The 13,781-nt window shown below is 36.2% G+C and overlaps 2 protein-coding genes and 1 non-coding gene across 8 annotated transcripts; 1 reads left to right on the forward strand and 2 right to left on the reverse strand.

The window, feature by feature from the left end:
- The first annotated feature begins 1,484 nt into the window (after nt 1–1,484).
- On the forward strand, nt 1,485–10,075 carry LOC133294325 (probable NOT transcription complex subunit VIP2). Of its 6 annotated transcripts, none has more exons than XM_061492981.1 (15): nt 1,485–1,731; nt 2,726–2,867; nt 4,606–4,714; nt 4,789–4,967; nt 5,112–5,160; nt 5,275–5,487; nt 6,867–7,076; nt 7,156–7,257; nt 7,770–7,858; nt 7,961–8,149; nt 8,296–8,721; nt 8,809–8,861; nt 8,983–9,024; nt 9,347–9,491; nt 9,621–10,075. In XM_061492981.1, the coding sequence occupies exons 2-15, from the start codon at nt 2,850–2,852 to the stop codon at nt 9,678–9,680; spliced, it is 1,884 nt and encodes a 627-aa protein (XP_061348965.1). In that variant the 5' UTR covers nt 1,485–1,731; nt 2,726–2,849; the 3' UTR covers nt 9,681–10,075. The 6 variants fall into 6 exon arrangements, with proteins under 6 accessions (XP_061348965.1, XP_061348966.1, XP_061348967.1 ...); XM_061492982.1 differs by having other exon boundaries at nt 7,964–8,149; XM_061492983.1 differs by having other exon boundaries at nt 4,592–4,714; nt 5,112–5,487; nt 7,964–8,149.
- LOC133294331 (small nucleolar RNA snoR35) lies at nt 4,634–4,714 on the reverse strand. Its single transcript, XR_009749186.1, has one exon. It is a non-coding gene; the product is annotated as a small nucleolar RNA snoR35 (small nucleolar RNA).
- Nucleotides 10,076–11,480: 1,405 nt separating the features above from the next.
- LOC133294329 (ankyrin repeat-containing protein At5g02620) lies at nt 11,481–13,494 on the reverse strand. Its single transcript, XM_061492989.1, has 3 exons — nt 13,173–13,494; nt 12,663–13,072; nt 11,481–12,362 (listed from the first exon to the last, which is right to left on the reverse strand). The coding sequence occupies exons 1-3, from the start codon at nt 13,462–13,464 to the stop codon at nt 11,481–11,483; spliced, it is 1,584 nt and encodes a 527-aa protein (XP_061348973.1). The 5' UTR covers nt 13,465–13,494.
- Between the last annotated feature and the right edge of the window lie 287 nt (nt 13,495–13,781).

A 13,781-nucleotide genomic window follows, 5' to 3' on the forward strand; every position in this document is an offset into this window, starting at 1 on the left:
ATATATATATATATATATATATATAAATAGGGAAAAATACTTCTCCTGTAGTTGGAGAAGTATTCTTCTCATGACACTTACTCAAACAAATTTTTGATTTTTTATATAAAAAGGTGGGCCCCACCATATTTTTATGTCTGTTGGAGATACCCAATGCTTCCAATTGCATAAGAGGTTGTTTGAAGCCCATATATATTTGTTTAGCTTGCTACTTTACAAAGGCTAAATTGAAATTAATTTTTTTTCTTTGCTTATGCAAAATGTAAGATATATTACTTGTTTAATTTTTTTAATAAATTATTTATGAATTTAATATGAGTGAAACACGTATGGCGAGTATGCGCATTTGAGTCACGAATTACCCCATACATAATTTATGCAAAAATCAAAACGCGTTTGCCACATATTACACTTTGCAAGATACGCATAGGTGTGTGCATAACTTAAAAGCATGCTATCACAGTAGGTATATTGCATTGCCTTGATTTTTGCACAAATCATGTGTGAGGGTGATACACGACTTAAATGAATACATTCCTTACATATATTTTACTTAGATTAAATTGATAATAATTTATCAAAAAATTAAACCGATGAAATATGTGAAAAATATTTGTCATTTTAAATGACATAAAATTATGTCATTTTAAGAGAGAGATAGACACAAAATAATTTTTTTTGTTTAAAATTTAAATTAAAAAAATCACCCACTTTCTCCCCCATAAATTCCATTTCTAGTATCTATCTCTCTCCGGGATTGACATAACTTTCATTTAAAATGACAAATAACAAACCCATAAAATATTTATATTTTTTATGAAAAAGATAGAAAAAATCCGACTTAGCAAATTATCATCATGCCAGAGCCAAGAAAATTAAGCCGATGCAACCCAATCTTGATTTTGAAATAAGCAAAACCTGGGAATACTAAGGCTTGTTTGGATGAGTTTTTTTTTCCCTTCAAAAGCTGCTTTTTTTCAAGAAAAAAACACTTCTTGTTTTTAGTTTGTTTGAATGTCTGCTTTTAAAAAAAAAAAAAGTCACAAAAAAGTTAAAAATCTACTTTTTTTTTTTAAAAGCTAAAAATTTTAACTTCTAAAAAAAAAGAAGTGAAAAGCCAAATATTTTTTTTAAAAACTATATATTTTTATAAAAATATAAATAGTTGTAACTTTTATAAAAAATATTTTTAAAATAAAAAAGAAATAAAAGTTACTTTTTTTTAGAAGTTTAAATAAACGGGCTCTGATATGACTTTCAATCTTTCATCAGTTCAATCACATCATCAGGGTGGGGTATGATATGACCTTACCATGGTCGATCGCCACCTCTAATTTCAAATATAAAAATTAAGGGTCTATCTATTGTAATCTTAAGAAATAAAATAAAATAAAAATTATATAAGGTCCAAGGTGGCTATTCTGAATTCGCAGTTAAGGCCCAAGCATACAAACTTTATTCATACTTTATTATGTTTTATCGTCTCAAATCAATTCAACACAACTCGGAAAACTTTTCTACTTGTACTCTTTTCTCTTTCGCTTTCTCGCTCCGATTTAGGGCGCGAGAACTCAGGTCTTCGACTCATAACCTTATCGCTGATCTCTGTTCTTCAGGTACTCTCTCCCTCCTTTCTTCTCTTCGCGCTCGTTGATCCCCACTTCATCCTCAACTTCGATCCACTTTGGTCATTTCCTTCATTCAGTTCCTCGTTCCGCATCACTGCTTGAGGTTCTCCTCACTGATATAATTTCATCACTCTGTGCTTCTGCACTTGAATTTTAGTGTGTTTGTTTAGTTTAATTTTAAATTCCGAACGAAATGAGGACTATTAAATTGAATGTTTGATCAATTTGTATTTAAATGTTTGAATTAGTGGTTAATGGCTTGGGATAGTACATAGGGAGTTTGGTTTCTGATCGATCCGGGAGGATCGGGAATGTACAACCGCTGGTTGGTATTTGTAGGTAGGATCAGTACGCTTGTGTTTGTACGTAGGATTAGCACGCTCATGGATGTGAGATCACTGCTTGAGGTTCTCCTCACAAATAATAACGCCATAGCCAGACAGAGAGTGGAATTTGTGTACCTCTAATCCTTTATTTATAGTGGGTTACCTGTAAGTGTAGAATCCTGATCTGAGTGGTACTGTTAGGAAGGATAAGATAAGTAGCTTATCTTTTATCTTCTATTGATAGGATAGTAGGCTTATCATTAAATTGGGTCCAGAACAGTTTCAGATTAGAAATCTCTTGAATCTTGTATTAATTAACTCTGCATTTGTTTAAACCTTTGAGTTATTATTTTAGTGAGGCTAACAGTTTATATTTCCTTGCTCTTGATTTATCGTGATACCATCCACATCCATCATTCCTGCGCAATCTGTTTCAACTATATTTTCTTCTTTGTGATTACTTTTTTTCTTTTTCTTTTCGTGCTACACATTTTACAACTTGCAAGTTATTTAAAATATTGCGTCAACTCGAGTTTCCACATCGTTCGACCAGCTTCAAGGTGGTCATACTGCATTCTTCTTTTATCCAAAAAAATGGGGCCAATAAAACATATTCTTATATTTGAGAACCTAAAATCTAAAGCTAAGTAGATAATAAAATTTACTGTGAGTCTGAACTGTGATGCGTAATTTGTTATGGAGTTGGATGCTTACAAATTAGAACTGAGTGTATTGCATCTGATGTTTTTTTCGACATTCTATCCTACTCAGGTTGTTGATTGTTTGCGTGGACCGACTCTTCAGATTGTTCACACTTCTGTCCACACTGAATACAAGGGAGGGCTGTTTTTCAGCACTGGGATGACTTTTGGCGTGACCTTTTGAAATTCATGCGATGTCGGGCTTACTTAATGTAATCCCTTAGTCCTGTAAAGCCAGAGACTTTTTCAATAGTTTTTCTGGCCCTTTGCTCAGTTTGCACTGTCATGACTACCAAATAATTCGTTACTTTTTATTCTTACTAGATTGAAGTAAATGGCCCAGACTGGGATGTGTATGACTTTTTCCTCAATTTTTTAGTTTGAATATTTTCATCACATTCAAGTTAATCTCCTCATCATATCTGATCACTGATCTTCGGTACACGATGTTATATATCCGTGCATGGTGGCATGGTTGGAATTCTCTAGGGAATTACAGAGTATCATTTGGCTGAAATATGCTTTTAAACATCAGTATGTTGTGTTATAGGATTATTGTATTTTATGTTAATGTGTATGCTGGTCGTTAGAATGTTTCATGAACAATTTGATAAATCAGAATTTGGAGATTTAAGATATGTATGAGGAGCTGTCCAAAGGGAAAGTAGCATCAATTCAAATATTAGCTTATGTAATGAGAGCAGAACATGAGTGATGTAGAGCGATAAACTTAGTACTCTTCTAGGGCAGAGTACTCCTTAGACTAGGACAATAAACCTAGAGCACTTCTCTAGGACAGAGTTTTGCTCTGACTAGGATTTCATATGCTCAATGAGGAAAGGGGAATTTCAACAGTATTATTATGCAAAATGTCTGAATAAAATATGGCACCTAAAGGATATTTATAACCCACAGATTATAAAAATCCTAGATAAATTCTAATTAAATATAAAATTCTAATAACATGAATTTCCTAAAATATAATATCCAAATCCAATCAAAATAGGAAATCTTAACATGGGGCTGACCCTGTACTGGATCCTGTGCATGGTGAGAGCTCTATAGCAGCGACCTACCTATTTCAAGAAGGGGAACCTTGGGCACAACGGTTGGTGTTGTTGCCATGTGACTCGGAGGTCACAAGCTCAATTCATGTAATTAGCTCCTTGCAAATGTAAGGTAAGATTGTGTACCATAGACCCCGTAATAAGTCTGAACGTTTCTGGACCATGCGCATAGCTTGAGTTTTAGAACACAGGGCCGTCCTTATATAGCTTATGATAAAATCTATAAAAATAATGAAGGATCTCTTAAATTATCAGAAATTTTAAAGTTTCTAAGAATAACATAATAATCACTAAATAACACAATAATCCTTAAATATGCTTCTCCATTTTGCATCAAGGAGTGATTAGATTCTCCATTTTGTCCACAACGGAAGAAAAGGACAACTGATGCTCACATTAAATTTGTTTTTTAATTATCTTATATATTTTAGGGACTGACATTGATTGCCAATCAACTTTATGTTTGCTTAATTATCTTACAATTTATGCTTGCTATTTATTAGCAGTTGTATAAATTCATTATATTTGCTTATACTGTATATAACAAGTCCTTGAGAGGTCTTAGTATAAGTGATATATGTAACAAGATTGGTACAAATGATGTATATTGTCTTGCTTGAGGGCGAGTGTTGGAAATTATGTAAATAGTGTTTAGATTTATTATATAGGCTGACCAAATCATGTAATTACTGTAATTAGGACATCTGTAATCTGTAAAGGTGTTGTTGATGTTGATGTATTTTTGTCTATATAATCCATTCTCTGGTGAATAGTTCAACGCATGGATTTCAAGATATGTCTCTAGTTTTCTCTTCCCTTATTGATTTCCGCTTTTGGCATGTTCCTATCATTGATGTAAATTGTAACAGACTTCTGATTGCAGTCTTCTTTAAGCGGATCTGCATCAAATCTTCCAGAGGGTGCCGGACGGTCTTTTTCTACATCGTTCTCTGGTCAGTCTGGTGTAGCCACGCCAGTTTTTCATCACACTGGTGGGCAAATTTTGCTGGAGTTGATCTTTTTTCTTCTCTCCTCTAGTTGTATAATTGCTAGGTTCTTGCTGCAGGAGCTATTCAGGGGTTGCACAATATTCATGGGAGCTTTAATGTCCCCAACATGCCCAGTACACTTACATCAAGAAACTCAACAATAAATAACGTTCCAACTGGGGGGGTTCAGCAACCTACGGCAAGCCTTTCTAGTGGAAGATTTGCATCAAATAATCTACCTGTTGCTCTGTCACAGGTATATGTGAATGCATTTTTGTTTGAACATCTTGAGAGTAATAGTTGAAAATATGAGCCTGCTTAACTGTTTTGTCTGTAATTTTGTTCTATATTGCATAATTTCAAATATTTTCATCTGTCTGGACATCAATGATATTTCCAGCTATCTCATGGAAGCTCTCACGGACATTCAGGAGTCAACAGTAGAGGAGGTATAAGTGTTGTAGGAAATCCTGGGTTTAGTAGTAGCACAAATAATGGAGTTTCCGGTTCTATTCCTGGAATTTTTTCAACTTCTGCATTTGATAACCGAAATTCTGTTCCAGGCTTGGGAGTATCCCCAATTTTGGGAAATGCAGGTTCTCGAATCACAAGTTCCATGGGAAACATGGTTGGTGGGGGGAACATTGGGAGGATAAGCTCTGGTGGATTGTCTATTCCTGGTCTTGCTTCTCGTCTAAATTTAATTGGAAACAATGGATCTGGTGGTTTAGGTGTGCAAGGACAGAATCGATTGATGAGTGGTGTGCTTCCACAAGGTATGTATTTTGGTAATCGCTAGTGCATTGTAGTGGTGTGAAAGTAATCTTTCCTCCTTAGAATTATCGGATTATGTTGGGGTTATCTTCATCTGTTTTAGTTGAGATTTCTTTCAAAAGGTTTAGAATTAGATATTATTGATAAACTTTTTTTTATCCTGGGAAATTTTTTACCACACTCCTTTTTAAGGATGAATTTTTCATATCTTACTAATTTGATTATATCTTATATGCATTTTCTTAGTATCTACTGCGTAGCATTTGATGACTAGTTGTTTGAGTGCCTAGAAATTAGTCACTTGCAATATTCGCTGGTCAACATAATATTGTTTCTTCAGCTGTGATCCTTGGACACACCTTTCTTAAATTATCTTCATTTGAGGTTTATATTGCTTGATATATGTTTTGTAATGAGGATTAGTATTTTTTTCAAATTCTCCTGTTTGTTTTATGGGGGGAACATTGGGATATCGAATTACATTAATCTAAAGTTATTCCTTTGTGACTGAAAAGTCATGGGTTTAAATCCGGAAACAGCCTCTTCGTAAATATGCAAGGGTAAGGCTGTGTACAAGGATTGCACTCACCCCTACCCTTGCTATTCGGGGTTTAATAGGGAGTGGAGTCGTATAATGATTGTTAAATTTTTATTTCTTCTCCTGTATTATTGAAAGTAGACTACAGTGTTGTCATTGGTCTATCAAGGCAGGCCTAGAACTGCTATGGTGTGAAGGTGTATGTCATAATGACCATTATGAAGCAAAGTGATCACTAAACAAAAGAAACCCATAATTTCAGAAGAAACTAAGAGTATAAGACGGGGTAAGTGTCATAATGCCATGATTTTCATCGCTGCTCTGCACATGGCATGTGTCATATTGCTGCTATGTCGAAGACACTATTTCATGGATTGCCACACCATTCTGCCATGGTGCGGCCATTGACAACACTGGTGGACTATTGTCCTCAACAAGAGAGAGAAGTATGCTATTGGTTTAACTTTTTTACCCATGTTAATATGGGTTTTGATCGTGAGTAATCTTTCTGTTTGCATTCTTTCTGTTTGCATTCGCTATTGCTTGTCTACCTACTTTGAATTTGTTGTCTCTTTAATGTCACTGTTCTATATCCTTTATTCACCAAATGATATAAATTTATTTCTTGCTGTGTTGTTTGAAAGTTATATGTTTGTCTGTTACTAAAGTTGCAAAATGTGCTAGAAAGAACAGATGCTTTTTTTTAGATTTATATAAAATGTTTGATTGAATCAGTTATTTGTTTGATGGATTTCAAATTCCAAATTTTTTCTTTAATATTGAGTTGATTTGATATATAGATTAAATAAGCTACTTTGTGTTGACAACCACCTTTTCATTCAGGATCTCCGCAGGTAATTTCAATGCTAGGAAATACTTATCCTAGTGCTGGAGGACCACTTTCTCAAAGCCATGTTCAAGCAGTAAATAACTTGAACTCTTTGGGGATGTTGAATGATGTGAATTCCTGTGATAGTTCACCTTTTGACATCAATGACTTCCCTCAACTGACAAGTAGACCTAGTTCTGCTGGTGGGCCTCAAGGACAGCTGGGTATGTGAAGGAAAATGTTGTTTTGCTCGATATATTCTTCACCTTCTACAAGAAAGAATAATGAAACTATAAATTTCAGGTTCTGTAAGGAAACAGGGTCTTGGAGTTAGTCCCATTGTCCAGCAAAACCAAGAGTTTAGTATTCAAAATGAAGATTTCCCAGCTTTACCAGGATTCAAAGGTGTTTATTTGTTTGGCTAATATATATGAGCTAATTGGTTATACATTTCTTGTTTGAAAATTTAGCAGATCAAAGAGCATAGAATGAAATTTATGCTCCCTCTTCTGGAAGGGCTTCTGGATGTTTACGTGTACATTTATTTTTTGTGCTTAGCTTCATTAGGTTTTTTGCATGTACTTCTTAACTTTGAACAGTATGCATCAGTGTTTTGCTCACATAGGTATAAGGGCTCGTTGCTTTTGTGTTTTGCATATTTCTATGCAACCTGTCATACATTTAGCGAGGATGTGTTGTTGGTTGCTATAGCTGTGTAGAGGAATTAACGGTTTCTTAAGTTTGCACTGATAAATCTTTGATGACTTGCTGGGAATCACATCATTAGTAGTTGTCTGTATCTGATGACATTCTAATTATTTGTGGTCAACTTTACTCACATAACTGAGAACTCTAATTGAGTGGAGGGTAGTCGGTCAGCTTTGGCATTTGTTTTTGACCGTGGTATTTGTACACAGGGGGTAATGCAGATTTTGCTATGGATATGCACCAGAGAGAACAACTTCATGACAATACTGTGTCAATGGTGCAGTCTCAGCATTTCCCCGTAAGTTTCCTGTTGTAAAAGATTAAGATATCTTTTTACATATCCATGTTTATAATATTAAGGGATCAAAATCTGATCTCAATCTTATTTGCCTTCAATCAGCAGATGGGGAGGTCCGCTGGTTTTAGTTTGGGGGGATCATATTCATCGTATCGGACCCAGCAGCAGCCGCAGCATGCTCCTTCAGTCAGTAGCAGTGGCGTCTCCTTTTCATCTGTAAACAATCAAGATCTGCTCCATATGCCTGGGTCGGACATTTTTTCATCTGCACACTCAACGTATCATTCACAGGTCTGCAAGTTTTCTACTTCGGCAAATGAGGGACTTGCTTTTGTATGAGAATGCTTCTGTTTAATTTTAACTTGTCTTGCAATATGAAATTTTAACTCACCAAAGCAAGTTCCTCACATTCTAATTACTTGTGGTTTTTGGTTTAGACCAGTGGACCTCCTGGCATTGGATTAAGGCCTCTAAATTCTCCAAATACGGTTTCTGGTATGGGTTCATATGACCAACTCATCCAGCAGTATCAACAACACCAGAACCAGTCCCAGTTTCGCCTTCAGCAAATGTCATCTATAAATCAGTCTTTTAGGGACCAGGGCATGAAGTCTATGCAAACTGCACAATCTAGTCCAGATCCATTTGGTTTGCTTGGCTTGTTAAGTGTTATCAGGATGAGTGATCCTGACCTGACATCTCTTGCTCTTGGAATTGATCTTACAACACTCGGATTAAATTTGAATTCATCAGAAAATCTTCACAAGACTTTTGGATCTCCATGGTCTGATGAACCAGCTAAGGGTGATCCAGAGTTCAGTGTGCTACAATGTTATTATGCTGAAAAGCCTCCTACCCTACATGTGAGATGTTCTTTATTTGGCTTTATCCTTTCATTGCCTTTATTTTCTTGCGATTTTATTTGGGCTAAGTCTTTTTGCATGATGCAGCAGGGTTATTTTTCAAAGTTTGCCGTGGAAACTTTGTTTTACATATTTTACAGGTGCTTTTCGAAAACAGATCTTATTCACTTTCACATTAACTTGCTTCGTATTCTAATAAAGTTTAAAATTGATCTTTTATTGGGTATTCTAATAAAGTTCAAAATTGATCTTTTATTGCAGCATGCCCAAAGATGAAGCACAACTGTATGCTGCAAATGAACTGTATGCATTCGCTCCCATGCACAGTGTTGCTTTTGGATGATTTGGTCTTATTTCCGAATTATATTTGGATTATTACAGTTCATGAAATCTTGGCAAAAATATTTTTCAATTTGGGAATAATTAACTGGATGAGTGGTTTATTTTTAGATTACAATATGGTTATAATACATCAACCACTCTATGAAAAGGGCTAACCATTCATGGACCAAATTATTCTTGATTAAGAAATATTATGTCAGGAATTTTTAAATTGTGATGCTCTCCTTTTTTGTTTGTTTTGTCAATGCAATAGTCACTAACAGTATAGAGTTGTTGCTCTCAGTTACAAACGAGGCTGGTTTTATCACAAAGAATATCGTTTGTGGTTTGCAAGAGTTGCCAACATGGAGCCGCTTGTCAAAACAAACACATACGAGAGGGGGTCTTACCACTGTTTTGATCCGAGCACTTTCGAAACGGTCCGGAAGGTTAGTTCTTGTGAAAATCTACTGTATGAGAGTGTAAACAAGCACGGAGAAAGAAAGTTATGTTATTTTTCTTCTTTTTTCCCGGAATAATTATCACATTCGGGCATCTAACGGACAACCTCCATGCAGGATAATTTCGTTCTTCATTATGAAATGGTGGAAAAGAGACCGCCTCTGCCTCAACATTGAGGAGGAAAGAAGAACTTCAATGTATAGCTCTATTTATGGATTTAATTTTGTTAGGACGCAAGTCATTTTGCAGCATTAGTGTCCCTTCAATCTGGCGTTGCTATTACATTCTCTTAAATCCTGCTGCACTGAGAGCTGCTATCTTTTTTCATTCGGGCCCTAATATGGATTATAGTTAAAATAATAGACTTGACTTTAGGATAACCTAGCGGTCTGGCAGATATGGATGTCTGCCCGGTGCATAGAGAAATACACCTGAATCAATTAGATGTGATGTCTAGTAGTTGCTCTTGACTGTACACAAATTTTTAGTTATCTTAATCTGTTCTGTAAAGGAATATGGCCCGCAAATGAGAAAAAGAGGATTAGCTTCTAACGTATTTCATGCCTATAATTCGTATTGACACAGGTACTGTAAAAAAATTATTGCAATAGCGCTGTCAAAATTATATTTAGAAACGAATTAAAGGAACAGTTGAGTGCCGGAAGACGGTGGAACATGAGTCTCCAACTATGGCAGTGCATGCCTTTTATATAGTCATTCATATTAGGCTATCATCTAAATCGGTTCTGTACAGAACATGATAGCTGCAGATATATTTTATATGATCACCTGATGAGTAATGAGCAGAATGATTCAGCAAACTGCTGAACTTTTTCGTCAGCATACTTGATATATGCCTGGCATTTTTTTTTCTTTTAATTCTTTTTGGGTTCTTGTTAAAGATACCAGCTGAAAGAACAGGAGCCCATTATTATTTATTAGCATATTCTTGCAAACCAACCCAGGGGCATGAATGTGAGCTGATGTCTATATGATACCAAAGGTCATACCTTCATAAAGCGGCGGCTCAACAAATAAAGATCCCCAAGCTTTCGTAGACTGCAGCGAAGATGAAGCGTGTAAACGTAATTCAATAGTTCTGAGCATATAAATGTACCAGGTGGTTGAATACAACTTAAAGAGTCAATTGAACAGATCGACATAGACAGAGGGACAACACTTTCGATGCGTCTTGAATTGTAAAAGACTAGGGCAGCGGTAAGGAAAGTGATTATGAGCAATTTTAAAGGAAAGCCCACCTTCACCCTCCTCAAAAATAGTGGTGAATATTATTAAAACATGTTTATAGTCTCGTTTGATTGTTTAATTTCGCTAAGCTATCCGCAATAGCAGCATTCAACATCTCAATCATAGATAGGTGAACAAATGTTGCAGTAATTGCTGTAAATATAAAACATGTTACAGAATAATATAAACCATTAAAAAGATCCTCATCCAATAACTTAAACTTGTGAGTTGAATTTGTTCTTTACTTGGTATCAGAGCTACAATGATTACAATGTTACGAGTTCGATCCATTTGTGGAATTAAGTGAGCACAAGATAAACAAAAAACTGAACTTGTGTAATATCTACTCTTTAAAAAAGTCTCTATACAAGCTTTTGGGTTGAATTGGTTATTTATAAAACACGCCCTAATTTCATATGCTCCTAAGTCCTAACTAAACGCGATAATATATATGGAGGTGATGTAGTCCTTGCCAGTTGCCGGAGATGGTCGAATTGGATGATTTGGACTGATTCAACTATGCTTTGTTTCGATAGTCGGATGCTCCACTTCGCTTGCAAGTTTATTTATTTTTGGTGAAGGAGACTATTTACTATTATGATCTATCAAGCACATTATAAACATTAGCCATTTCTTGATATATACATTTGGAAGTTCAACTTTGGTTGGATATAGTTCCATCAGGCCAGATGCTATAAATTCAGGAGAATAAAAAGGGTAAGAAACTTCTAAATCGCATACATTTTCTTAAACTCATTGTTTAGTAGCTCAGAATCTGAAAAAGCCGACACTGAAAAAGACTTTGACCTGCTTTCCATTGAAGATTTCCGAATGTTCCTCAAATTTGAGGCCTCAATGCGATGCCTAACGACCCAGTAACACATTATTCCCAAGGTTGTAGCCATTATGGTTGTCCCTATAATGGTAACTGCAATTGCCAGCCACTTCTCTTCCTTTCCCACCACAACAAATGACAATGCCAAGAAGGCCACCGAAACAAGTACACAAGCAAGCCACATTAGCTTGTTAATGATAGCCATCATCTGCTTCTTTGCTTTGCTTTCTATAACCACAACCGAGGTTTGCACCACCACCACCGCCAGAGAAATGAAGAGGGCAATGGAATCAAAGACAAAGAAAATGATAAATGGAACTTGTGGGCTTATATTTGCTTCACCAAGGGACATCCCTGGAGGAATATCTTTTGGGTCATCAACAAATTGGCCAGGGACTGTGAAAATAGCAGCAAAGGCAACAGTGGCAATCAGGACTGCCACCACTGTTGTGGAGTTTATTGCATTGTTGAGTCCTTCAGCATGCATTTTGTTGATACGTTTGGCAATTCCTTGAACACGTTTTCTGGTTTGACGAGTGTGTTCCAACTGGTAATGGACTTCATGTTTTATGTCACTTACAGTTTGTTTCAATTCACGAGCTGTAGCTGTTGTGCCCTGTGGCTTTATGGCTTTGGCACTCTGAACACCGTGTTCCAGCAGAATGGCTTTAACATCATGGTTCCCGGTTTTCTCAGCAGTGTCTAGTGCAGTTTCTCCAGATCTATTAACAGCACTTGTATCTGTTTCCTTCTGTCCAAGAAGCAACTTTGCAATCTGCACAAACAAATTAAGATATTAACAAACATTTGTATCCGTTTCCTTCTGTCCATGAGAACTAGAGCTCAGGCTCAGGTAACCAATATCTGTACTTGGATGAAGAAGTTATCATTATCATGTAGAAATATTCAAATCTGAAGTAATGTACAAATTGGCTCTTAGTTTTTTTCTATGTAGAGCATCATACGTCATAGAATTCTAACGTAAATCATAGAAAAGAAAAGGATGGTGGTCTAAATCACAATCCACTTGTCATCACAACACAACATTACAAATGAAGTTTATGAGTAAATTTACCTGAACCCTGCCCTTCCTGGTTGCTATATGCAATGCTGAGTTTCCCTTATTATCAACCATGTTTATTGATGCAGGAGCTGCTTTTATCAACTCTTCCACCACCTCAAGGTTCTGTCCCTTCACTGCCATGTGAAGTGCTGTCTGACCCTTCTTATCAATCCGTATTGCAACCCCAGGCTCTTTCTCAAGAAGTTCTTTCACAACCTCCAAATGTCCATTTCTTGCAGCAGAATGCAGAGCTGTTTTCCCATTACTTCTAGCAATGGTTGCCAGGCTACTTCCTGCTTCCAATAGGAATTTCACTATCTCAATATGCCCTTGTGTTGCAGCTGTATGCAAAGCTGTGGTGTTGGATGGATCCACAGTCATTGACAATTCAGGATGAGCCTCCATAAGGATCTTCAGTATATCTGCAACAAAAAAAACAAAAAAAGAACTGAGATTCCCTCCGAAAATCACATGGTACAAACTACAAAGAAAACAAGCAGATACACCACATTGAAGATATACCTAAATCCCCTTGTTTGGCAGCAATGTGAAATGCATCAAAACCATTTCTTGCTTTAATTCCAGCATCGGCAAGATCATAATATTGAATCATCTCCCTGACCACATCAATATAACCATAGTCAGCAGCAACATAAAGAGCTGTTTCTCCATCTTGATTCTGTCTGGCCAATAATTCAATCAGTTCATCCTCTTCAATACTGGTAAGGGCATCCTTCAACGCAGCCAGATTCCCGGCTCTTGCTGCAGAATGCAAAGGGGTATCATCCCTTTTCCCGGTCAATTGTTTTGTCATTTTTTTCCTAGGTGTGCTTACTGCCGCAGCTTGTAGCTGCACCGCTGGTGTTGCCATATTGGTTTCACCTACCTTAAAAATTCCCCCTCTTTTGATACTAATTAGTATATATCAGAACCCTCTTTTCTTCCTTCCACCAAAATCCCAGATCAATGCTAGCATTTTTCTTACCACATATCTCCTTGAAACAACTCAAATATATCACAATATCCCCCGTTAGTTCTTATCTCTCATTTCTTTCACATATTCTTGAAACTCCTGCCTGTGTCTGGTCACCAAAAAAAAAAAAAAAAAAAAAAGGGGTTAAAACCATTGCA

Source organism: Gastrolobium bilobum, unplaced genomic scaffold, assembly GCF_033153095.1.
Source record: "Gastrolobium bilobum isolate Gb01-03AN ecotype WA unplaced genomic scaffold, APGP_CSIRO_Gbil_v1 utg3300, whole genome shotgun sequence".
Taxonomy (NCBI): Eukaryota; Viridiplantae; Streptophyta; class Magnoliopsida; order Fabales; family Fabaceae; genus Gastrolobium; species Gastrolobium bilobum.